This window comes from Myxocyprinus asiaticus, chromosome 16 (genome assembly GCF_019703515.2).
Source record: "Myxocyprinus asiaticus isolate MX2 ecotype Aquarium Trade chromosome 16, UBuf_Myxa_2, whole genome shotgun sequence".
Classification (NCBI taxonomy): Eukaryota; Metazoa; Chordata; class Actinopteri; order Cypriniformes; family Catostomidae; genus Myxocyprinus; species Myxocyprinus asiaticus.
Genome location: NC_059359.1, coordinates 7,763,156 through 7,789,549, shown reverse-complemented (window position 1 = coordinate 7,789,549; position 26,394 = coordinate 7,763,156). Strand labels below are relative to the sequence as shown.

General features: G+C 37.9%; 1 protein-coding gene across 1 annotated transcript in view; it reads right to left on the bottom strand.

Annotated features, from left to right (window-relative positions):
- arhgap33 (Rho GTPase activating protein 33) overlaps positions 1 to 26,394 on the bottom strand; it is a 65,710-nt gene that overhangs the window by 16,974 nt on the left and 22,342 nt on the right. Inside the window, exons 2-12 of the mRNA XM_051721713.1 lie at positions 24,722 to 24,790; positions 16,533 to 16,567; positions 13,836 to 13,927; positions 11,435 to 11,519; positions 8,198 to 8,284; positions 6,437 to 6,574; positions 5,952 to 6,044; positions 5,653 to 5,775; positions 4,013 to 4,090; positions 3,843 to 3,924; positions 2,353 to 2,418 (exon numbers count right to left, since the gene is read on the bottom strand). Of these exons, the coding sequence (XP_051577673.1) occupies positions 2,353 to 2,418; positions 3,843 to 3,924; positions 4,013 to 4,090; positions 5,653 to 5,775; positions 5,952 to 6,044; positions 6,437 to 6,574; positions 8,198 to 8,284; positions 11,435 to 11,519; positions 13,836 to 13,927; positions 16,533 to 16,567; positions 24,722 to 24,790 (948 nt within the window). The remainder of the gene's footprint in view (positions 1 to 2,352; positions 2,419 to 3,842; positions 3,925 to 4,012; positions 4,091 to 5,652; positions 5,776 to 5,951; positions 6,045 to 6,436; positions 6,575 to 8,197; positions 8,285 to 11,434; positions 11,520 to 13,835; positions 13,928 to 16,532; positions 16,568 to 24,721; positions 24,791 to 26,394) is intronic.

Genomic DNA, 26,394 nt, shown 5'->3' with positions numbered 1-26,394 from the left:
AAACCCTGCATGTGTCAGAGGATAGAAGACGTTAGGAAAACATGGTTACAGAGATGTTAGTTTAGGCAATTTCACTAAAGTTGTTACCGGCCAGGCTTAGGAACCAAGGACGAAAAACTGAGAGAAAAAGAGAGGAACACAATCGACAGAAACATCAAATGCATCTGCTCTTTGATACTGAACAATATTACTGCATGTTAAATTCACCCTTCAATCACTTGATTAGATTATGCTTCCATCATGTACGGAATATATACTAAATAATGACCTATCTTAGACACAAATTTGTGGGCAGCAGTAGTAGAGACATTCTTTGAATGTAGTGGCATTCAAGGCCATATAAATAACCTTGAAAACCTTAAAGGGATAGTTCACCCAAAAATTAATATTCTCTCATCATCAATCACCCTCATGCCATCCCAGATGTGTTTGACTTTCTTTCTAATGATGAACACAAATGAAGATTTTTAGAAGAATGTCTCAGATCTGTAGGTCCATATAATGCAAGTAAATGGTGATCAGCCCTTTGAAGCTCCAAAAATCACATAAAGGCTACACAAAGTAATCTATATGACTTCAGTGGTTTAATCCATATCTTCAAAAGCTATATGATAGGCGTGGATGAGAAAAAGATCAATATTTAAGTCTTTTTTTACTATAAATCTCCACTTTCACTTTTACTATAAATCTCCACTTTCACATTTTGAGATTTATAGTAAAAAATGTGCTTCAATATTGATATGTTTCATATCATATCGCTTCTGAAGATATGGATTTAACCACTGGATTCTTATGTATTACTTTTATGTAGCCTTAATGTGATTTTTGGAGCTTCAAAGTTTTGGTCACCATTCACTTGCATTGTATGGACCAACTGAGATATTCTTCTAAAAATCTTTATGTTCTGCAGAAGAAAGAAAGTCATACACATCTGGGATGGCTCAAGGGTGAGTAAATGATGAGAGAATTTTCATTTTTGGGTAAACTATCCCTTTAAAGCCAGCAAAGGCAACACTATCATCTCGATAAAACATCAAGAAACCAAAGCAAATTTTGTTAAAAATTACAACTAGGACTGGGCAATGCACAGAACATTCATGATATATTTGTAATTATTTTGTTGGTGATGTAAAATTAAGCAACATCGTGAGTTTTCTATTGGCCAATTAAGTCTCTTAAAGCTGAAGTGTGTAACTTTTTCAGTGTTAAAATACTTTCTCCTATCCCAGCTTAATATGCAGAGACATCTATAAGTAAGCATTTGTGCCTCTGTGTCACTAAAAATTTGCTCTGTTTGTTTTGAGCGGCCCGTCTAGCCCCACGCAACAACACTGTCTCAACTGAATTGGGGGCGGAACTATCTATTTGCATATTCGGAAAGCTGTTTTGAATTTTTTTTTTTTATATAATTCTGTTCGGTGGCGCTAGTGGTGCAGAAATTACACACTTCAGCTTTAAGGACTGTGTCATGACATTGGTTTTTCACTCCCTTACTGTCTGTTCGAACAGGGTCTCTGATTTAGGTCACGTTTCCAGTTTCCTAACATCAGTGTTTTCCAAAGTATCCAGTACTAGAGAGCGTTTTTGAAAATCTCTATTTTCTGTGGAAGAAAACACTGTTCCAGTGTAGATGAGAGAAATAAATGTAGCAAAATATCTGCATATTAAGTATTAGTTTGGACGTGCCCTTAAACTTCAGTAGAAAAATGGCTTTAGAGTTAAGTTGGATTTATTTCTGTGAATCAGTTCAAACTACCCTTTTCAATTAATCAATTTAAAACTGAACTCAAATATACACTCACTGAGCAGTCTTCTGCTGTTTTAGCCCATCCGCCTCAAGATTCGACGTGTTGTGCATTCTGAGATGCTATTCTGCTCACTACAATTGTACAGAGTGGTTATCCGAGTTACCATAGCCTTTCTGTCAGCTCGAACCTGTCTGGCCATTCTCCACTGACCTCTCTCATCAACAAGGTGTTTTTGTCTGCAGAACTGCCGCTCATTGGATGTTTTTGTTTTTGGCACCAATCTGAGTAAACTCTAGGGATTCTTGTGCATGAAAATCCCAGGAGATAAGCTGTTACACAAATACTCAGACCAGCCTGTCTAGTACCAACAATTACGCCAAGGTCAAAATCACTGAGATCACATTTTTTCCCCATTCTGATGGTTGATGTGAACATTAACTGAAGTTCCATACTCGTATCTGCATGATTTTATGATTAGATAAATCGCATGAACAATGAGGTGTACAGGTGTTTTTAATAAAGTGCTCAGTGAGGGTTTTTTTTCACTATATCAGCCAGCCCTAATTACACCCACTGAAAAAAACAAATTCCTACTAGATCATACCTGATGTTGGAGAAGAAGGATCAGTAGTGTTGATAACGCCAGGTTTAGAGCTCAGCGAATCCACCTCTGAAACAAAGAACAGTTATTTAAGATGACCAGTCAAACTATGTCTACCATAGTGATGATGATGCAGCAGGAAGCAGACCCAACCGTGACTGTGCACTTCTTCGGCGGCCACGGTTCAGAATGTACATTTACCATTCATTTCTCCATGGGGATTTCAGAAAATTCTTGGTACCACGTCCAAATAATGCTTGTATACGACTTAATGGTCAATAAACAAAAATATTTGACCGCAAAATGCTGTGATTGACCAATGAGAATTAATTATTCCAGAGAGCCATGTAAAAAGAATATGGCACTCATTCAGTACCATGGTCAATATAAAATCAATTTGAAAATCAGTAACAAAGGTCTCGATCCACTTTTCCATCAGAAAACCACTAATGTATTTAATGCTCTAACGCAAAAACATATTAACTCAGTAGCTCGCTAACGTTCCCTAACTAGCCTCTGCTAGTTTGCAAAAACCCACAACACTACTTGCCACTATTGCAATTTTCATTTCAAAAGTGACTTCTGGTGTATCTAGCTTCAGGATCGTGGGTATTATAGTACTTCAGCAGGATTTCCAAGCCATTAAAATTTTTTTTTTTTTTTTTAATGAGTTGAAATCACACTGCCTTATCACTACTACACTCTGTATGTCTGTCTTGAAAGGTTTATACTAAGGATGTTATGATTAAACAGTTTCATTGTTAACCGCAATTAGAAATGTCACAGTAAATTTAACCGTAAGAATTTACATTTACATTTATGCATTTGGCAGACCCTTTTATCCAAAGTGACTTACAGTGTACTTATTACAGGGACAATTCCCCTGGAGCAAACTGGAGTTAAGTGCCTTGCTCAAGGACACAGTGTTGGTGGCTGTGGTGATCGAACCAGCAACCTGATCTGATTACCAGTTATGTGCTTTAGCCCACTACGCCACCACCACTCCACTTAGATTCTAAGGTTAAGAACTGTGAAATGTTTTATTCACACGTGGTTAAAAACATAATATATACTGTATAAATATATAATATAAAAAGGTTTATCACTGTAAGCCTTAATTGTGAAAATCTCTTGTTCGCCTGATGCTTTGGCAGGTATCACGGACTAAACGTGAACTTTCATTCCAAGTGAAACTGGGCTACACATGAACTCCAACATATAACAGAAAAATTCCATCTACCAGATTTGTATCCACCAAAAAATCAACTTAAATTGGCTGTTTGGGAGCATTTGATTGAGGGTTACTGAAGATGATGGATTCAAAATATGCAGACCGAACACTCATACGGTAAACTAACCATCAGAAATTCACACTGTGGCATCCCTAGTTTATACAAAATTGCTTTAATAAAAAAATGTAATTTTGCTATGGAGATTTTAAATGAAAAGAGTCCTACTGAGCTCTAGATATTGATGAAGATGATGTAGTGTACCTTGCTTATTGACAGGAGCACTGACCGACTGCTGCAACTTCTCATTGATTAGTTCCACACATTCACTGGGAAAGAAGCCAACCTGATGAAAGAGAGAGGGGAAAAACTTTGCTCAGAACAGTTGACTTCAGACTAAGGCCTGGATGAGGTCTTGATGTTTGGTGTAGTACCTGGAACCCATGTTTTCCTCTCCACCATGTGGTGTCCTCTTTGGGCGGCATGTCAATCACAGACAAGATATCGCCAACCTTAAAAAAAGTGGCAAAGACACAAACATTAGACTGGCATGTAAATGGGCACACATTCACCCACACACACACACACACACACACACTATACATAAATACTTACATATACAGTAAGTGAAATATGCAAATTACTAGTGTATTTAGGGTGTCCTATTAACAACTCTCAGACAAAACACTTAATATTTTCAAAACAACAACATCAGATAAATGCTTAATACTTTTATTCTGTACTGCCATTGGGTGCCAAATCCACTTTGACCCAAATAAAAAAGAGGAAGGGAAAAAAAAAAAAGATCAGTTCCAATCTGAATAAAGAGCAGAAAGACCAAGAAAGTTTAAAGCATAAAATAGAGGAAAGAAAAAAGAACAAGAGAGAAATGAGAAAAGGAAAGACAAACTTTTATGTTAGCTTGACAAAACATTGCTTGAAAGTTACAAGAGTTTTAAAATGCTTATACTAAGGACGACGGATAGATACGGACAGAGACAGACAGACAGTGTAAACTGATGGATAGATACAGAGACAGACAGACAGACAGACAGACAGATGATAGAGAGACAGACAGACAGATACTGTAAATGGACAGACAGAGAGAGAGACAGACAGACAGATAGTGTAAATTGACAGATAGATACGGATGCACGGACGGATACAGACAGACAGATAATGTAAATGGATGGATAGATATGGACGGAGACAGACATACAGACAGTGTAAATTGATGGATAAATACTGACGGAAGGATGGGTGGATACAGACAGACAGACAGACAGACAGACAGACAGAAAGACAGAAAGACAGTGCAAAATGATGGATAGATATGGATGGATGGATGGATGGATACAGACACACAGATAATGTAAATGGATGGATAGATACGGACGGAGACAGACAGACAGTGTAAATTGATGATAGATACGGATGGATAGATGGATAGATAGAGAGATTAGATAGACAGACAGTGTAAATGGACAGACAGACAAGAGTAAATGGAATTATATATACGGATGGACGAATGGATAGATATAGACAGACAGACAGATAGTGTAAATGGAGGGATAGATACGGAAGGAGACAGAGAGACAGATAGATAGCAAAAGAGAGTAAGAGTGTGTGTGTATGGACCTAAATATGTTCTATGTTTGGGTCACCCCATTCTCTGGCCCAGAAAGAGCTGCATTATATGGAGCAGCGTGCAGGGAGAGGCGACAGGAATAGACCTGATTGAGGAGGAATAGGAGAGAGAACATAACAGCGTCCCAGGACCAAGCAGGGGGTGCATGCATGTGTAGAACAAGGACAGGAACTCAAACTGGGTACAAGGTCTTTTGAAAGAGATTGGAGTTTGTGTAATAGTTTGATATATTCAGTCTCACCATTTAATGGAGTTAAAGTTGAATAGTGAAATAAGTTTAAAGTGAATGATGACTTAGACTAACATTCTGCCTAACATCTCCACATTGTGTTCCACAAAAGAAAGTAAGTAATTCGGGTTTGTAAGGAAATGAGGTTGAGTACATTTTTGGGTGAACTATTCCTCCAAGTTAGGGTTCTGTAGTACCTCAATAGAGATCTCATCACTGGCCTGGGCAGTGTAGCGCTTGATGACGTGAGCAGCAGCGATGGCAGGGACGTTTAACGACGCCTCTTCTTTCAGCAGGAACCTGTTGCCATGGTTGTCAATCTGTTAGGAGTGTGAAGAGCCAATTAGCTGTAATGAAGCTTGACATCAGTGGTCAAAATCTCACAGCAAGATCCAGCTAGTCTTGTTTGTGCCCAAGACTAGCCCAAGATGGGTTGATTTTTATTAAAACAAACAGAAGTATGTATATTAGCCTGTCTCCTCTGTTGGTTTCTCACCTCCATCCAGGTGAGAACCGGACCACAGTTCAACTTATTGTCCACAATCATGGAGAGACGGTTCAGATACTCTGACAACAGCGGTGTGAAGATCTGTGTGAATGACAGCATAACATTCATGGACAAACATGGTCTTCTTGATCTTCATTTCATGTGTATTTAAAAACTACTATTCTTCTATGACTATTTTCAGCAATTATATATTACTAATAATTTATTTTCTTGAAAGTTTTAAAATGGCATGAGGGTGTAAATGATAACAGAAATGTAATTTTTGGGTGAACTATCCCTTAAACAGTAGCTACAGACTATGAGATTTAAATATTCTCGTGATTCCCAGTATCGTCCCTAAAGGTCCTGTCAACAACCTACATAACTGGCTGTTGACCTCAATAAAGAGCAGCTAATGTCGTTAGCAGTAATACATAAGCTATATACACTAACTATATGAGAAAATAATTTTTAGCCAGTGCAGTCGAGCTCACCTCCACTCGGTCTCCAATATCACAGAGGGCTGGCAGGGTCAAGAGCTGCGAGTAACGACGGTCATATATGCACTGATGAAGGTGTGCGTCCAGCGTCCGGAACTCTTCGTACGAACGCCGCACCACCCACGTCTTTCCCTAGATTCCAGACAGAGAGAGAGTGGGAGAAAGAGGGGTAAGAGAGGAAAGATAGAATCAAGGGAAGGGGGAGTCAACAAACATTATGCTAACAGAGAAACACAAACCTCATGGGGACATACACCGATCAGCCACATTAAAACCATCTGTCTAATATCATGTAGGCCCCCTCGTGCTGCCAAAACAGCTCTGACCCGTCGAGACATGGACTCCACAAGACCTCTGAAGGTGTCCTGTGGTATCTGGCACCAAAACGTTAGCAGCAGATCTTTTAAGTCCTGAAAGTTGCAAGGTGGAGACTCCATGGATCGGACTTGTTGGTCCAGCACATCCCATAGATGCTCAATCAGATTGAGATCTGGGGAATTTGAAGGCCAAGTCAACACCTTGAACTCTCTGTCATGTTCCTCAAACCATGCCTGAACAATTTCTGCAGTTGGCAGGGCACATTATCCTACTGAAAAAGGCCACAGCCATCAGGGAATACCGTTGCCATGAAGGGGTGTACGTGGTCTGCAACAATCTTTAGGTAGGTGGTACGTGTCAAAGTAACATCCACATGAATGCCAGGACCCACGGTTTCCCAGCAGAATATTGCCCAGAGCATCACACTGCCTTCGCCGGCCTGCCTTCTTCCCACAGTGCATCCTGCTGCCATCTCTTCCCCAGGTAAACAATGCACAAGCACCCGGCTGTCCACTAAAGAAAACGTGATCCACCTTCTTTCATTGCTTCATGGTCCAGTTCTGATGCTCACGTGCCAATTGTAGGCACTTTCAGCGGTGGACAGGGGTCATTATGGGCACTCTGACCGGTCTGTGGCTACGAAGCACCATATGCAGCAGGGTGCGATGCACTCTGTGTTGTGACACATTCCTCCCGTAACCATCATTAAAATTTTCTGTGACTTTGTCCACAGTAGTCCTTCTGTCGGTGCAGACCAGATGGAATAGCCTTCATTGCCCTCGTGCATCGATGAGCCTTGGGCGTCTTTACTCCTGCCCATTTCTCCTCATTCAACACATTGACTACGGTAGTTCTAACTAACTGATTGTTTGCCTATCATCTAATCTACCCAGACATTGACATGTGGCCTTGTTAGGAGATGATCAAAGTTATTCGCTTCACCTGTGAGTGGTCATAATGTTTTAGCTCATCAGTGTATATTAATCAACCTATGCACAGATTCACAACTATGTTGTGAAAGATACTTCCTGATTATTACCATTATATTATACTATTTATAATATTCATAGATGCTACTTCAGTGGATCAGGACAAACTCAGGATTTGACATAAATTATGACATTTCATGGAACACTCTCATTGTTACCAAATCTGCTCTAATATGACTAATTTCCTCCCTGCAGTTGCTGTTGGTAGATTTAAACTGGTAGCACTTTATAACATTAGTTAATGCATTTGGTATCATGAACTAACAATGAACAATGAGGCATCGTGATTGGCAGGGTCCCAGGAGGTTAAATGAGAAAAATGAGATGTAGTCCACATTCTGAAAAGGCCTGAGTGATTTTGACTATCATGTTTCATTGAGTTGGAAATGTTTGAGGCAGGAGGGGGTGATTATTATTAGCACAGACTGGGGCACGTGTGCCCACTCACCTGGCAGGACACCTGCACAAGGAAGACCAGATCTTTGGCACTGCCCAAGGTCCAGCTGGCATCGCTCTGCTCGTTGGCAAACTGAAGCTGAAGGTGTAAAGAGCAGACATGTGAAATGTGAAAATAAATAAACCACGTTATGAGCGTACGGCATGGCTGACTTTAAAGGTGGTCTCAAGTTTATTTGGAGTCTTCACTTTCCAAAAGAAGTTGCTTCACGCCAAATAAAAACAGTGTTATTTGTGCTTGATGAGATATAGTTAGTCAAAAAAATAATCATTTAAGAGAAGCTGGGAACATCCCTTGCAATTATTTGTTCACCAAAACACAGTTTCACATCCCTGTAGCATCTGTAAACTTCCTCACTTCTTAACATACTTATTACTCGGTTTTATCCTATTTAATTATTAAATTTGTATACACAATTTACAATCATATTTAATCAAACTACACAATGATCACTAAGACTTTATAGATATTACAGTTTTTTTTTTTTTTTTGTTAATGCATGATTTTCTGTAAAGCTGCTTTGTAACGATGTGTATTGTGAAAAGCGCTATACAAATAAAAATGACTTGACTTGACTCATTCTGATCGGAGTGTTGTAAGCAAGAGAAGAGGAGAGGCCCTTGCAGCTTCACAGGGTCGCAGCAGAAAAGGTGTAAAGGTTTATTTATTTTTTTCAAGAGCTTTAAACACTAATGAGACAGACTCCCACTCCAGTCATGCTGTGTGGTTACAACACTTCAGGTGTTCGAGTGTGCGTGAGCATGTGTGTGTGTGTGTGTGTGTGTGTGTACAGCACTCTGTCATTACAAACACAAACAGGGTATATAGGCAGCACAGAAAAAAATGCCACAGGGAAAGTGAAATGCATTTTGGGAATGGAGATCTGTAATTATGGCTGTAAACTCCCTTGAACTGACCACAGCATTTACATGAGCTTCAATGAAACTCAGATCATCGTGTGACCAGCAGTCGATATGAGAAGGATTCCGACATTCTGATGTATATCTACTTTATGAACATGGTGCATGTAAAGAAGTTTCCTCTTCCCTTTCAGAGCGCAAAAAAGCAGAATATGGGTGAGTGTGTGTGCGTTATTAAGCGTCACAAGGTGAAGGGACTGACACTATTTACTGTATTAATAAATGTTCTTGGTCTTATTGACCCTTTTCACATATCTGGGTTTGGAACACGGAAGTAAACTATAACGGTGAAGGGGAGACAACATTGAATATAATTTTTGCTTTCCCATTTGCTCGAACAGCAAAAAAAACCAAAACCAAAACAAAAATACATAATTATGTTTCCACAACTATCCAAGAGAGTAAAAAAATAGAAAAGAGAAAAAGGAGACAAATTTACTCTCACTTCCTCAACAGCTATATTAGAAACCTCATCGCTGTTGTGGTAACTCGTTTTTTCAAACTAATTCCAGGATAATATATTACAAAGTATAATATTCTAAATTTAAACTGGTCAATATCAAAATATTATGACAAATATGTCCCTTGACTTTTCAGTCATGAAAAAGAATTCAAATGATCAAAAAACCAAATTTAAAAAGGCATCATTCTATAACCTTACCTTTTATTAAATAATATGAAATGGTTTGACTCTATATTGTTTAAAACATTGTTTTAAAATGTTAAAAAAAAAAGTTATTTATGTGTTTAATTAAAATATTTAGGCCTTACAATTATGTAAAAAAGCAAAACCAAATATGTAATTAATCATTTAAAAGGAATGTTTGCTCCTTGATTTCATGTCATTGGTGTTATCAATTTTAAAAACTTTTATTTAAAAATTACTAAAACTTGAAATTCCAAGGTCAAAATTTAGAGGAAGTAGAGCATACTCAAGTGTTACATTTTAACTATAATCACATAATCACATTAATTTAAATGTCATTGGTGTTAAATTGTTTAAATGTAAAAACGTTTTGGTAACACTTTCTATGAAGCCCAAATTTATAATGCATTAGTAATATCTCATAATACACCTTATACTATGTTATAACTTCTCACAAATAATTGTAACTACAGTTCTAATTCATCATAATACTTACCTATTCATAGTTATAATTTAAGAGTATAATGCATTATAACACAAGCAACATCCAATTTTATCCGCAGAAGTTATAATGTATTATATATATTTGTAATAAATATAATAGGTATGCTTTAAGTAAAGTGACAAAAGCAGTTTCTTCTTATAAACATCCATAAGATATTTTAAGTGGTTATAAGACAGTACAAAGCATTCTGGAAGTTAAATACATTACACATGCACAAAATACAAAACACACATTCGATGTACATTTTAAGATATTACGAAAAACACTTGTAAAGCTACAAGGTTAAAATATCTCAGAAAAATATGTATGTTGATCAAACATGTGGCCGAACTTCTTGGTGTAAACACAAGTTTGACTTATACAATGCATTTTATTAGCTTCTGCTAATTAAAACTGAATGTGCTTGTGTTATAATGCATTATACTCTTAAATATAACTATGAAGAAGTTATAACTTATTATAAGGTGTATTATGAGACATTACTAATGCCTTTACAATGCATTATAAATATGGGCTTCATAGAATGTGTTACCAAAGTGTTTTATTGAAAAAATAAAAAATGATTTAATAGTATAACTTATTGATTTTAGTCTGATCAGAGGTGTATGTTTTGTGATGCTATTGACACCATCTTCTTTTAAGAGAATCTGTCACTGGTGTTACAACCCTTGCTACATTTATTAAACAAAATTAAATAACAAAATAAAGAACATCAGTCAAATTGTCCTTTATGTATAAAAATAATGTTGAGACATTAAAACATGTTTACCCTCAGCTTTTATGGGAGAAAACTGAACTGAATTGAAAATTTCAATATTTTGTAAGTAAAAAAATATATTTTAATTTTTTTGGAGAATGACCCACTTAATAACTGGAAAAAAAAAAAAAAAAAAAAAAAAAAAACGCTATATTTACACAGCTAAATAAGGCAAAAAACGCATAATCAATGTCTGTGAAAAGCATCTGTTGCGCTTGATTTATCAGTGAATGTTATTCTAAAGACAAAAAAAATAAATACAAAATAAAAAAAATACAAATTATTTTTATTTTTATTTTTTTATATAATATTACACCAACATGAAATCCAAAGCCATGTAGGCAGGGCAAAATATGATAACAAATATTATCACAGACTCACAGCCTATATAAGATCTTACCTCAATAGAACCGAAGTCCACATTTTCATAGTGAAAGTGGGCACAGTCAACAAGCTTGGGGAAGTGACCTTTCACAACAGAAAGCCTGGAACCACAACCAAACACAAAATGAATTAACAAAGCATATACCTTCACCACAGAGAGCTGTGTGTAGGTATAGTGAATACATGATGATATACACTAACGGCCACACAAATAATTTCTCTGCTGCTGTGAAACTTTAAAACCTAGAACACCTTGGAACAACATAGCAATGCAGTAAAATTCACTCAGAACACCAATGCTCTGGTAACACCCTAGCATTGTGGCGGCAGGTTTTGCATGGGCAAACCCCACTCACATTTTCTTCAGAAAGTGTAAAAATGTAGTTTGAATTTTGAAGTCACACAGAATGTAGAAGCAGTTTTCAGACTCAGGTACTCAGGAACACTGCAGAGAAACTTTATTTAAATTTTTTACCCAATTATTACTTATTTCAGAGAGGAAGTGAAACTCAATTCTTCCTGTTTTACAGTGTGCTGAAAGCGGGATGCAAACGTGAACTGAACTCACAGTTTCTCAGAAACAAACCCCCTACCTACATGGTCCTAACTTGCTACATTAACCCTTAAATGCATGGGAATTTCACAAAACACTCTTACATATTCATGTATATCTATCAAAATGAATGCCCAGATAGTATAAAACTTTCAAAATATTTTAAGCTATACACAGAACTGGACCTTGGAGCAGTGGAAGAAGGTCATCTGGTCCGATGAATCCCGATGAGTTTTATATGACGTGGACGGCCGTGTACGTGAGCGCCGTTTACCTGGGGAAGTGATGGCACCAGAATGCACTGTGGGAAGATGACAAGCCAGTGGAGGGAGTGTGATGCTCTGGACAATGTTCTGCTGGGAAACCCTGGGTCTGGCCATTTATGTGGATGTCAATTTTACACGTGCCACCTACCTAAACATTGTTGCAGACCAGGTACACCCCTTCATGACAGTGGTATTCCCTGATGGCAGTGGCCTCTTTTAGCAGGATAATGCACCCTGCCACACTGCACACATTGTCGGAATGGTTTGAGGAATATGATGAAGAGTTCAAGGTGCTGTCCTGGCCTCCAAATTCCCCAGATCTCAACCCGATTGGACCAACAAGTCCAATCCATGGCAGCTCCACATCGCAACTTACAGGACTTGAAGGATCTGCTGCTAATATCTTGATGTCAGATACCACAGCACCCCTTTAGGGGTCTTGTAGAGTCCATGCCTAGGCAGGGCTGCACTGTTTTGGCAGCACGCAGAGGACCAACAGCATATTAGGCAGGTGGTCATAATGTTTTGGCTCATCAATGTATCTGTACACGCATATAGGATACTGATAATTCACCACTGCTGCACAGAAAATCAACGTGATATAGTATTTATTTGTATGAATATAGTACTCATTTCTCTTGTAGTAAACAAATAAATAAATTATATATATATATATATATATATATATATATATATATATATATATATATATATATATATATATACACACACACACACACACACACACACACACACACACACACACACACACACACACACAGTGATAGTAAATTATTTAGGTATGAAATAATCATAAAAATGTGATTTATGGAAGTGCAAAAAAAAAAAAAAAAAAAAAAAAAAGCTTCAAAAGAGCTACCGGGGGTGGAATGAGGTCTCAGATCACTAAAGACCCGAGGTATGCGTTTAAGCGTTAAAGGAATAGTTCACCTAAAAATTTTAATTCTATCATCATTTGCTCAACCTCAGGTTGTTCAGAAACCCATTTGACTTTATTTAGTGGAACACAAAAAGGCATGTTAGGCAGAATGACAGAATCTCAGTCACCATTCTCTTTCATTTTATGGCAAAAAGATGCAATGGAAGTGAAGGGTGACTGTGGCTGCCAGTCCCTAACATTCTGCCAAACATCTCTATTTGTGTTCCACAGAATAATGCAAGTCATATGTGTTTTTAACAACATGAGGATGAGTAAATAATAACAGAATTTTCATTTTGGGGTGGACTATTTATTTAACTCCTAAATTAAAAATATTGACTAACTATAATGCATGAACTTGAATTTATCCTCAAGCATCATTCAAATCTGTCCATCTGTCTACACATTCTAATCAGCTTCCCTTCTACCAAATTACACGTCATCAATAGCGGTTCACTTACACAATTTAGCTAGGTTGCTTCATATTAATTGCGAATTATACTGGAGTCCACATGAACCGTTACCCAAACCCTCATTTTCAACTGGACTCTGGTGCAGTTCGGAAAGCAGCTTTCACACAAACCAAATGAACATCCAATCTGAATGACACAAACTGAAAACGGCATAAATGACTGTACTGATGTGCAGTTCACCTCACCTTTTGCTCATCTTCCCTTTCAAGTTGGCAGTGGTGCCCACCGATCGGGTCCCAGGCTCCCCAGAACTGTCCAGATTATCAGTGCTCCGAGCCTGAAGAATAAGTAAGGAATAGAAAGAGAGATAGGATAGAGATTTGGTGAGGCAAACGTGAGTTTAACAGTTTTTAGGCTCTGATAAGTTCACAATTCATGCTTCATCAAAAACATTTAGTAGCCACACATCACAATTTCATCGCTCCTAGGAGAGCAGAATGACAATCAACATCAATGACAATCAACAGCTCACACACTTTGAGGAAATGGACTACAAATACCAGAAGGCAAATCAACAGTGATCTTACAGAGACTTTTCCCTGTGGATTAATGAGCTTACAAGCGGATCGCTTGGATTTTTATGTTCAAATCACACTCAGAAACAGCAGCAAGCAGATTGTAAAGTGACTGAGACAGCAGCTTCTGGTCTCATTTTGAATAAAAGCCAAACACAGCAAGCTTTTACATAAAAAAATACATAGCTAATAATACTAATGACTGTACTTTTCAACATGCTTCACGAACGCTTCCCCCATCTTCCATTGGTCAGCCAAACATAGTCCTGCCCCAAACTCACGCCATTGGTTGAGCCAATATTGTTGTGTTTGACTGGTTGGGATGCTCAAACAAACAGAGCAATCTTTTGATAGCGCCACAGTGTCCCAGATGCACTTCCATTCAAACGCATCCGCACGCAGGAGACCGGAACGCAAACACATGCGAAGAAATTTCGCTGCAAGCTTGGTCAACTCTGACCTGCGATTTCGGATGACGATAAGACACGTGACCAATAAAAGATTAAAACGTCACACACTGACCTTTTAGTTAAATAGAAAGAGTTCACATTTCAAAGTGCCGTGTTTTTAATGCTGCATGTAAGCAAGTAGACTGTATATTTTAACATTCTGAATGTAATATTTTTTTATTTCTGATTGAACATTTATTCAAATAGCGCATCACATCCTGTCTGTTGAGGTGTTTTGCGCATGCTCAAAGCCTATGTGAAATCAGCTTAAGCCGAGATAGTAGACATTACTTTAACATGCTTTACTTTTAAAAGATCTTTTGATGCTAACCCTACATATATACAGTTGTAGATAAATTACTTTCTAAAAATACTTTAAAAAGAATAGTAAAATAGCCCATGCAAAGTAAATTAGTATTTTTCATTGAAGATAAAGTAGGATTTTATATTTATTTTACTGCTGCCGAAGTCTAGTCTCAAATTTAAATCTGATTGGTCTGTTGAGGTGACATGCTGCTTCGAGTGTAGACAGACTCAAATTGTTGTGACGCAACATTTTAATTTCAAGATTACAAAATGGCCCTCTAGGCCTTTCAGCAAGATCTGAGTAAACACTGACTGGATGCTTCTTTTCTTAGTAGAGCTTTTTAATTCTTGCTCTTTTATTCTGTTTTATTCTTGATGAATTAAAGCCCCTGTGAATTATGATTCTGTCATGCACATTAGTTCTGATCACAGAGGACCTGTCATGATGACTGTTTGAGTTTCATCCACATGACAGGCAGTTTCGGTGGAACTGCCGCTGGAGCATTTGGTTGCAAGACCGCACTTCCCCGATTCCCTCAGGGGAAGAACAGATAACTGCAGCCCTCCTTTACATTTGCACAACACCAAACAGTCACAGATGATTTCCAACACAGGAATGAGGGAGGACAGGAGTGGATTTGCCAGCTGCTTTACACAATATAGTATGATCCTCGTAAATTAAGAAAGGCCAGCTCAGTTTAATAAGTCAATGATTTTAGAGGCAATGATTGTATCAGATTGATTTAAAAGGAATATATCACCCAAAATGAAATTCTGTCATTACTTATCCTCACTGTCACTTTTTTCCCCCATATAATAATAATAATAATAATAAAAAAAAAAATGGAATAGGGACTGTAAAATTGGCTATAACTTTATACAGAAAAGGTTAGTAAGTGATTTTATCACACTAAAATCATGTTAACATGCATACTGTTTATGTCTTGTGGCTATATTTTTGAAACAGTGCCTCACTGTAACCTCGATTTCTGCTTTTTTTTTTTTTTAAGAAAAGGAGGGACTTTTGTGGTAATCTATTTTATGCCACAAATGCTGTCAATTGAGCTTAACTTGCATTGAAAACATTTTCAAATAATAAAAAAAGAAATGGTGTCATAAGGTGCACTACATCAATTGTGACTTCAATGATGTTCGGGAGATGTTTCGAGAGCCAGTGGTGTTTTGCGTCAAATGATGTTGACGTCCCAGTTTTGAAGCACATATGACTTTTATTGTCCATTTTAGAGCTTTTCAGTTAATAACGACTTCATTGACTAAATATCTGCTCCTTACACAAAGCTTTTGCATGGCTTCAGAAGACTTGGAATATTTATGTGCGAGTCGAATAAAAAAATAAATAAATACAAAAAAGCACCATTAAAGTATAATAAAAACTGTCCTTAAATTTAGTCTCCTTTCACTTTTATTATATAGAAAAGTGAGGCCAGTACAACATTCCTCTCTTGTCTCATGGAAAAAAAGTCGTATGGGTTTAGGACAACATGAGGATGAGTAAATGATCATTTTCATTTTTGGGTGAATGATCCCTTTAAGAACTGTGTGTGTGGTAGGAAGGGAGAAAGGAGGCGCAGGACGTTTCTGTCACACTTACCTTCAATGCCAGCTGCTGTCCCCTGGGTAAGAAACCTTTGAAGATGGTCAGTAATGCATAAGCACATTTCACATGAATAGACTTCATAACACAGTCAAGCAAGCGGATGTTTGTCATTTAAAAATATACCTTAATCTATTAACACACAATAGTAAGGCTTATAAAACTTAGTAAGTGTGTTTACTAGGGATGGGCATTTTGGTCATTTTGTCTACTCAAGTACTCGGTGTGTGTGTGTGTGGGGGGCACATAGACTTGTACAAATACAGTATGCAGATATATGTCATATGTCTTTGGCTGATGCATTGTGTCTCATTGTTCCAACGTCTATTCATTAACATAGGCTGTTATAATGTAGTCTGTTACAATAAGTACAAAAGATGGCATAATAAAAATATAATGCATAACATCTTGTCATTATGTGAAGACTCACTGGTCAAATCAATGAATTGCTCAGAGACGCTCAGAACGTGCGTCTCTGTTCTTCCTTCAGGTTACCTTAATAAGCTTAGTAAGTGCGCATCAGTTTCTGAACCGTGTAGCTGCAAACCGTAGTTTCCGTGACACAATAATCATTACGTTTTTAAAACGCAGTGTTAAGTTGAAAATAGTTTTGAAGACCCTGCATTCTGTTACATTCAGCTGTGCTCCATCTAGATGTTTGAAAGAAAGATTTCGCCTTGTGTGTGTGTGTGCACTTCTCTAGAGTTTAGAGCGCTGTCTCTGCACCTGACAGAAAGTCACGCTGCACTCTTTTGGAGTTTGTTGCTGTCACGATTCATGCTTTCTCCCATTTAACTTGGACTTTTAAACGTCATGCTGGAAAAACTGCAGTGGAACGCCACTTTATGTTAAACATACAACTTGTGTGGAAATCTTCAGCTCTGACTTCACTGAGATACAGGTGTGTCACGCAAACATGTCGGCACCGAGGGAGATTTACGGTGAATGATAAACCTTCACTTTTATTAAATAAAATACATTAATGAGTCAAAGTTTCTACATTATATTACAATACAACCTGCTTAGCAAACGTGTGCAGAAACAAATGTTCAAAACATGGTGGATTAAACTTTCTTTTGATTATCGTAAACCTGTGTAGAACAAACGTTAGCATTGCAGCATCATTTATCGGTTTGGTTGCTATGAGACGTCTCTGTTGACAATCAAGGTACCACTAAAAATCACAATGTAATTAATCTCAAAATTAAAAATAAGGCCCCCCTTTTATACGTAGTGTATAGTTGTCAAGTAGTTGTCACTGAATTTCATATTTAGTGAAAAGTCCCATCAAGCATTTTCGATCATCGTTTTCATGTTCGATCATTGCTGTCACTTCCGAGTACTCGGGTATTCGAGTACTCGTGCCCATCCCTAGTGCTTACCGGTACTTTTTTAACCATGGAGACAGCAAAGCAAAAGCACTGATGTCCTCAAACAAATATTAAGCTTAGATGATTTGCATTCTGCAGCTCTTTAAAAGGCAAGGAAGCAAACACTGACACATCAGACTTCATAATACCCTATAATTTCTGTCAACCCTTACCTGACTACAAGACCCCACAGCTCCTGATCAAGGTTACCATTAACGAAAGCTATTACGCAGACAAAAACTAGCAGTGAAAAAATATTTTTGTTAACTAATATTTTTGTTCTTTCTGCAAAAGAACAACTAAACTTACACTAAATGTGCACTTAAATATTAACAAAAACGTAATAGCAAGTATAGAGTAAATTACTTTATTTACATCCATACATATTTTTATCCTCAGTTCAAAGCATAACTTGTTACTTTGATTAGGTAATCAAGTGTTCTAAAATGAAGTGAGGGCATGCAAAGAAAAATACCATATGGAAACGTACATACACTGTGTCTTCAACTTCATATATTGTATATGAATAAAAGTAATAAACCTCATCTATTGAACTATTTATAAACACTCACTGGGCACTTAATTAGGAACACTATGGTCCTAATAAAGTGCCTGACGTGGTCTTCTGCTGTTGTAGCCCATCCGCCTCCAAGTTTGACATGCTGTGCATTCTGAGATGCTATTCTGCTCACTACAATTGTACAGAGGGGTTATCTGAGTTACAGTAATCTTTCTGTCAGCTCAAACCAGTCTGGCCATTCTCCGTTGACCTCTCTCATTAACAAGACGTTTCCGTCCTGAGAACTGCCGCTCACTGGATGTTTTTTGTTTTTGGCACTATTCTAGAGTTAGAGTAAACTCTAGAGTCTCTGTGTAGGGCTGCACAATTAATCGTATTTTAAATCGCGATCATGATTTCTGCCTCTCACGATTAATTAAGCATAATCGTCTACAATAATAGTGAGTTAGCAAACAGAAATTATCAGCCAGCTAAAGATGCAAATTGTTGCTCATTTTTATAATAGGCTGAGTCTAAACATGATAGGTCAAATCACAAGTGCTTTTGAGTTTATTTTCACCTCACCTGACCAATCTTCTCTTCAGAAGTTCGCCACTGACCAATCACTTTTATTTTCGAGCACGCACTGACATATGGAGATGCAGATGTTTATGAGTATGTTTCATATATCACTTTAATTGATACAAGGCTCGCATCAGAAAGCTGGAACATGCTGCCTTCGGTGACTATGTGGAGGTAGCATGAAAATCTTGTGTCTTTCAAACTATTCTGAGACCAGTCATTCAACAACTCTGTCTGTTCAGCCATTAACTGATTACGCAGCAAGTCCGCTGAATAAACTTTGGTTGCAGCATGGTGTTACAGTGGTTTTAGAGCGGTTCTGTGCTCAATAGCCATGAATTCCATCTTGTGCTCTCATTATAAACCGGCAGCTGTGCTCGGAGTTTGGTTCGGTTCGTGCGCATCGCTAACGTGGTGTTGAACGCGCTAAAAAGTGCTCCAGATTTACCTCACTGCACATTTGTGTAATTTCAGGTATGTTTGGCCAATACAAGTGTCTACAAAACTAAAGTAAACACATGGCACCAGGGTTTTATGGGTCGAGGAGGAGATAAGAGCATTTCACCATGTTTGGATGGAGCACCAGAGTCTGCCAAAACTGTTGTCAACAGAAACAACACACACTATTCCTTCAGTTTTTTTTTCTTAGTTTTTTTTTTTTACATCAAAGTAAAGGCTTGAGACCGTTTAGAATTACCATATTTTTCTGTAGTGATATCTGCATGCAAAATATTGATATTATTAGGCTATTTAAATTTTTCCACATTAATATCGTGGTGATGGGAAATTTTTTTTTTTCTCTTCTAAACCATGTATTTGCCTTACCCCGATTCACTACGGTAAGCCTATAATAATAATTTATATTTTAGAGCTGTCAGGATGGATTTGGCGGGAAATTGCATACTTCCGTCAGTCATCTGTGCATGTTTACGTCACGTCCTTAAATAAAGAAAAGACGGTCCAGCTAGTTATTACAGCACGTGTATACAGTATGTGCAGTGATAGGTGTGATAGTAGTTTGAAGCTGACAGCTTGTAGCTACAACACATGAGCAACACTGACCATGGATCAATCAAAAATGCAAACCTCTGGGGAATCACATGTTTTCAAAATAAAGAAACCTCAAACTGAGAAGAGCCTGCGAGCAAAAAGCGAAGCGACAGAGCCCGTAATAAAACATGAAACAACATCAGATTGGTGACGACAACTCCGGGATCTGAAAGGATTTAAAACCAGAGATGGGGGGCCTGGGTAGCTCAGCGAGTATTGATGCTGGCTACCACATCTGGAGTCGCGAGTTGGAATTCAGGGCGTGCCGAATGACTCCAGCCATTACCACCGTTTATTGCATAATAATAATAATAATAATAATAATAATAATAATAAAAGTAAATTATTTTTTAAAGAGAACTTAAGTGTGAAAACGCTTAAATTGGAAGTAAAGCATGGGCAAAACATGACTTAATTTTGGTCAAAAAGAATCATTTACTTATTTGTAATTTTAACACCTTGTTCAAAATGAGAGCTGCTGTTTAAATGTCATTTAATTTTGTATTTAAGAAAAAAAATATCAAAGCTGTGGCAACAGTATTATTATAATTCCTTTGTCCAATTGTGCAGCCCTGCAATAAAAATAAATAAATAAATAAATAAAACTTCAAAAGGGCAGAATAATCATGATTAAAATTAAGCAAAATAATCATGATTATCATTTTAACTATTATCATGCAGCCCTTCTGTTGTGTCTGAAAATCCCAGGAGATCAGCAGTTACAGAAATACTCAAACCAGCCCGGCTGGCACCAACAATCATGCCACGGTCGAAATCACTGAGATCACATTTTTTCCCCATTCTGATGGTTGATGTGAACATTAACTGAAGCTCCTGACCCGTGTCTGCATGATTTTATGCATTGCACTGCTGCCACACAATTGGCTAATTAATCACATGAATAAGTAGGTGTGCAGGTGTTCCTAATAAAATGCTCAGTGAGTGTATACACAAAATCCTTCATCTGGTGAATATATAGGCTATAAAAAGCTTAATTTGGCAAATACTTAAATTTAGAGTGTTGTAACGGAGGGAAGACTGTCATTTCAAAAATAAGAGTCCCCGTGGAATTTTGGGCTTGTTTTTAGGTAAAAGTTCCACATTACACACCAAATCTTCATTTTTTCTGGTTATTACAGGGGTTTTGGTTGCACAATAAAGTGCATCTGGGATTTTATTAATTTTGGACTCCTCATAGTAAGGAACGACTAAGAAAATGTATCAAATTAGGTGCCTTTTCCACCACCTGAGTTATCATATCCCAAAATCCACAATCGGTTGACCTCTAATAAATAAAAAAACTAAAACCAGACATAATGTATGCAAATACATGAAAGCAAGAGTGAAACACAATTAAAACAAAACTAAATCTAGTCATTTTATGATATATTAAATGGCAATCTTTATCTATCAGCTAAATCAACGTGAACAGCTGCCTGCAAATGTCTCGCCTCTACTTCCGTGAAAATATATTGCACATTTACACCACTGTTCATAGCCGTGTTTGAAAACGTTAACTGGAGTCACACTGTGATAAAGTGTCAGTCAGACTATTAAGCAAACCACGTTCTCTGTCAGTCTCTGAGTAACAGAAGGGTTATTGAGGAAGTCAAGAAGCCTGAGGAGAAAGCAACATTCTGGTCTGGAAAACAGACAACATTTTTTGCTCTTTGTTTGTTCTTGTTCTTTTTTTAATTTTTTTTTTCCATGGCCTTCACGCAAAAAAATAAAAAAAAAATAAATAAAAAAAAGACTTAAAAACTGACCGTAATTACTTTCTTAATAAATGTCCCTGGTCTTGGATACGATTCAATGGTGTATCTCATTTGAATGCCATTTCAGGTTGTCTTTAAAAGTCTGATATACACTTCATATGCTTATGATGTCTCAGTTGTCGGAAAAATATCTCTGTTCACTGCAACAGGTAGATGAATCATTAAACAGATCAAACTACGACTTCCTACTTTCATTGCACCTTTCCAGATCTCAGTACATTGTGTGCTGAAACCACAGGACCTTCCCGGCCAGCAAGTTTTGAACTCCAAATATGGAGCAATCTTTTATTTAACCCACAATAAAGAACTACATCTCAACCTTCAACTGTTCCTTACTGTGTGTAGCTACGGTAAATGCAGCTGGTTTCCAGGTGCTAATTGTGCAAGGCCACGGTGATGTTATGCAAACACACACCTGGCGATCCGGCTGGAGAATTTGCAGCAAACAACACCTCAACGAGGAATGAACCAGGCAATGAACTAGGCAGCACTTGGTGGCCAGCATACGAACGTCACAGGATCTTGGTTCACCTGAGATGAACTCGGAATGGTGAACAAGCTAAATAACCACATGTTCAAAACAAAAGCTTGGAAAATGCCTCCACTTCAGTTGATGATCATTTCCTCTGCTGTTCGATAAAGTAGGCATATCAGGCAGAGAAACCAAGACAACTTAAAGGTGCTCTATTAAGTGATTTTATGGACTGGCACACAGAAAATGTCCCTACTATCTGACAGATATCACTGAAATTGGTGTCCTAAGATAAGAAACCAGCCCTAGGCTCTGTTGACAGCAAAAACGTTTTTTTGTTTAACCAATCTGTTTTCTGCTTTTAATCGCACCAAACCCTCTCATCGAGACTGTAAAGACTCAACAAAGCCTGGAAAAACTGCTGGTCCATGCTGCCTCTCCTCTGGTAACCCCAGACGCGTTCTCCATGACCGGTTTAAGTTTCTATGACAGACACCGTTGGAACACAAGTTGCTCTTGACAGCTGCTTCAAATCTTGAATTTTAAAGACTTAAAACACACAACACCCAAGTTCACCCAATCAAACCGTGCACACACAAGGTAAAGCACACAAATGTTTCCACAATTTTGAATCTTTCCCTTTCTCAGATTGGCTCGTACCTTGAGCACTCTCTTCCTCTTGAACATTTCGGTCCCCTGTGTGGTTGATCCCGTGACAGGACTTCTGGAGGTCAGCAAGAGAAGTACTGGCATTACTTTTATCCAGCCATAGCTGTCATCACCTCCCTAGGTCATTGCTCCACTGATTCAAATGGATCAGACAAGGGTCTGATCCCTAAACACCTTCAGCTTCTGTCGCTGGATCCTCTACAGATAAAATTGGATGGGTGGGCTTTCCTTGGTGATTCCCGTAAGCGTAAACTCACTGTCTTCACATTCTTGTCTATTGGTCTTGCCTTTCTTACTGTCTCAGACACAAAAGCTTACGTTCAGAGGCACCTGTTGAATATTTGATGTGGTGATGTGAACGCTGGGTTAACGCCAGGCCTCGTCAGCTGTTCACAAGAAGAGGGGGCTGCTCGTATGACAGAGCACTTGTGCCATTCTCAGTACTGTTTTTTGGATGTGTTTTGTCAGTCTCGCGCCAGAGCACCACATTTTTTTAGATTCCTGGTAAAGTTAAAAAGAACTTTAACTTTTACAAACCTGTCTCGAGACAACTGCATTTTGTTCTATTTGTTGTGCTGTGACTAGCTTTTTTTTTTTTTTTGCCCAAGAACTTTTATGATTGTTGCTTGTCAGACAGTACGGTATGATCTCAGTGAGATCTTGGGTAAAAGCAATAGCACACTGTGCGACATTATTGGTGCATTCAAGTCATGTCGGTATGATCGTATTTATGAGTTAAACTCACCTGAATGCCACGACAATGTCATAATTACGAGTGGGAAACTCTGGATTTTCTTCGAGCCCAGACTTTCCGAGTTGGGGGCGTGTTGATTTAAGAATCATGGCTGAAGCAAATTGTTACTGGTAATAATTTAGTTTTACTTGAGGATTTTGAGTGTGCAGTTTAGTTTGTATGCATGTTTTGTACTTTTAATGAAGAATAAAAATAAAACTTGCCAAAAATGAGTCATTTAGCTGATTTATTCAATGACAAGCACATACAACAAAACTACATTTCCCATCATTATATGTGGCAGCACAAGAATGATAAAATATGTAAAGCATTAACTACAAACATAACGCATGGCTTTGCTCTTCATTTTGTTGCATGGGTGCTAAAAAACTTCCTGCCTTCGCTTGTAAGTGAAAGAGTGAAAGAAATATGAAATTGTAAAACTAGTCAGTTCTTTCCAACTAAAATCAATTGAACGACTATCACATCGTATTTACGATTTCCGACCTTGTAAGTACAAACTTCCCATGAGGACTTGAACACACCATTTGTCAAAACTGTACAATACACGTAGCCAAGACTTTGCTCCCAGTCGTCCAAACTGATAGTGCTGACTGGGTATTTTATCTTCATCGGAGGCTAAGATTGCTCACGAAGGCAATTAATCGACCGACAGTGAACATGTCACACCAAGTGATCAATGACTGCCGCTTTTGCCTTACAAGAGAAATCTAGTCCCAGACGGCAAAATTCAAGGCCAAAATCGTACAATGTGAACATTAAAGACAAGGTAAAAAATATGCACACATATCGCAAAGCATGCACACATAAACAACACAAGACAAAAAGAATTAGGCCAAAACTATATGCACATAAACAGAGGTCCAGGCAGGGATGGGTTCAAACCCTGTGATTCAGCAAATTGTATCTGTACCAAAGGTCTTAATGCAATGTTCAATCTTAAATTAGTTTAAATGGAATCAGAGTTGATCCCACCCTGTGCGTGTGGTGCGTTTGGCTGCGTAGAGGTACTTACCGGACATGTCTGCCAGGGTCATCGCTCTCACAAACATGGCGCATTTCCGAACCCACTGGGGTCCTGACACTTGACACAGAAAAGGAGAATAAAGGCCATTTAATGTCAGCCATGAGTCTGAGTTATGATCTCATGCACAGAGAAGGGCCTGCCATAGCCTAAACACTAGGTTAAATACACATATGAGGATTATGGAAATGCATGAATGAGCTAGTCAGAGAGCAAGTTCTAAGTTTGGATGCACAAGGCTCATGGTTGACCAAATAGTTTCAAAATAAACCCAGGGTTTCACACCTTTTGACCAGTACATTTTTATGCCATTTCCAGTTGTTTGTAGTGGTCGACCACTATATTGCAGAGGCTAATAAATCGAGGGAGCACATTCTGGCCAATGAAATGAAAAACAAGAGAAATAACAAAGATGCCGGCACAAACGTTTTTAAGTCTTTTATTGACATGTGAATGAAACAAAATAATCAGTGAACACAAGGAGAGTCTTATATAAAGCTGTCCTGCAGACAGCAGTAAACATATAGAGGGATTGGGCCAAAGAGGCCATGAGACCTCCAGCCAGGAATTCTCTGGTATGGGGAGTATTCTGCAACCATGGCAACAAGTGATGTAGGAATGGCTTGTGTTTTTGTAGGGAGGATTTTTGGCCCGTGTGATGTTCAGCCACCTAAAAAAGATTTTTAGCCCAGAAACAAACTTTAAGTCCACAAACATAGACGTGAATGTTGGCCAACGCATTGCAAGTGTGCAGCCCATTGTACGTACATAATGTGAGATTTTGTGTTATGCACAAAATGGAACTTACTTAACTACAACTGTTAGCAGGACAAAACATACTCTACACAAGTAAATGACCTCAAACACTTCAAGCTTCGCAAGCTGGATTTTGTGCATTGCTGCGTTCCGAAATGTGTCAACCCGCTAATTACTTAATTTATATATATATATATAGTAACAGTATTAGCTTGAAGCTAAATTTCAACCGTAGTCCCTGGTTTGAAGAGAATATTGCTGAGCAAGGAAGTTAAAATAAATATATTTATAGTAACTTGAATAATAACACATCCAGATTAATGTCACAGACTTTTAAAAGGAAACTATCACCCCCTTGAGTACTGAGGTTTGTTACCTCCACAGAAATGCACGTTCAGCATGTCCAACCATATCTGCTTATACGTACTTGCTTAAAGTATGTTTATGAAATTTAGTTTTATGTAAAAATGTAATATTGCCCCTTTACTTGGCCAGGCTGTTGTGTGTGTGGGGGGGGGAGAGACACAACCATTGCAGTATTACCATGGTATTCATTGATGTAACTGACATTTTCAGTACCATGTAAATACCATTGTATATAAATATGATACTGCATGGAAATAGTAAATGCAGAGTTTAGCTGGACACAGAGCACTGGTATTATAATCATTGGGAGAAATTGGAATGCGGACATAGAAAATGAAGTCCTGCTTTACTGGTAAAAGAGCAAATAATCTTTTAGAAACAAACATCGCATGTCAGTCAACTCAAGAATGCTGATGCGCATAAGCTAGACCAGTCAATTTTATTTTTTTTTGCATGATCTTAACTAACAATGCACAAAAATGATACCATTGTTGTCCCATTTAACTGCTGATTTGAAATATGTTCTTTGATCTTAATCTTGA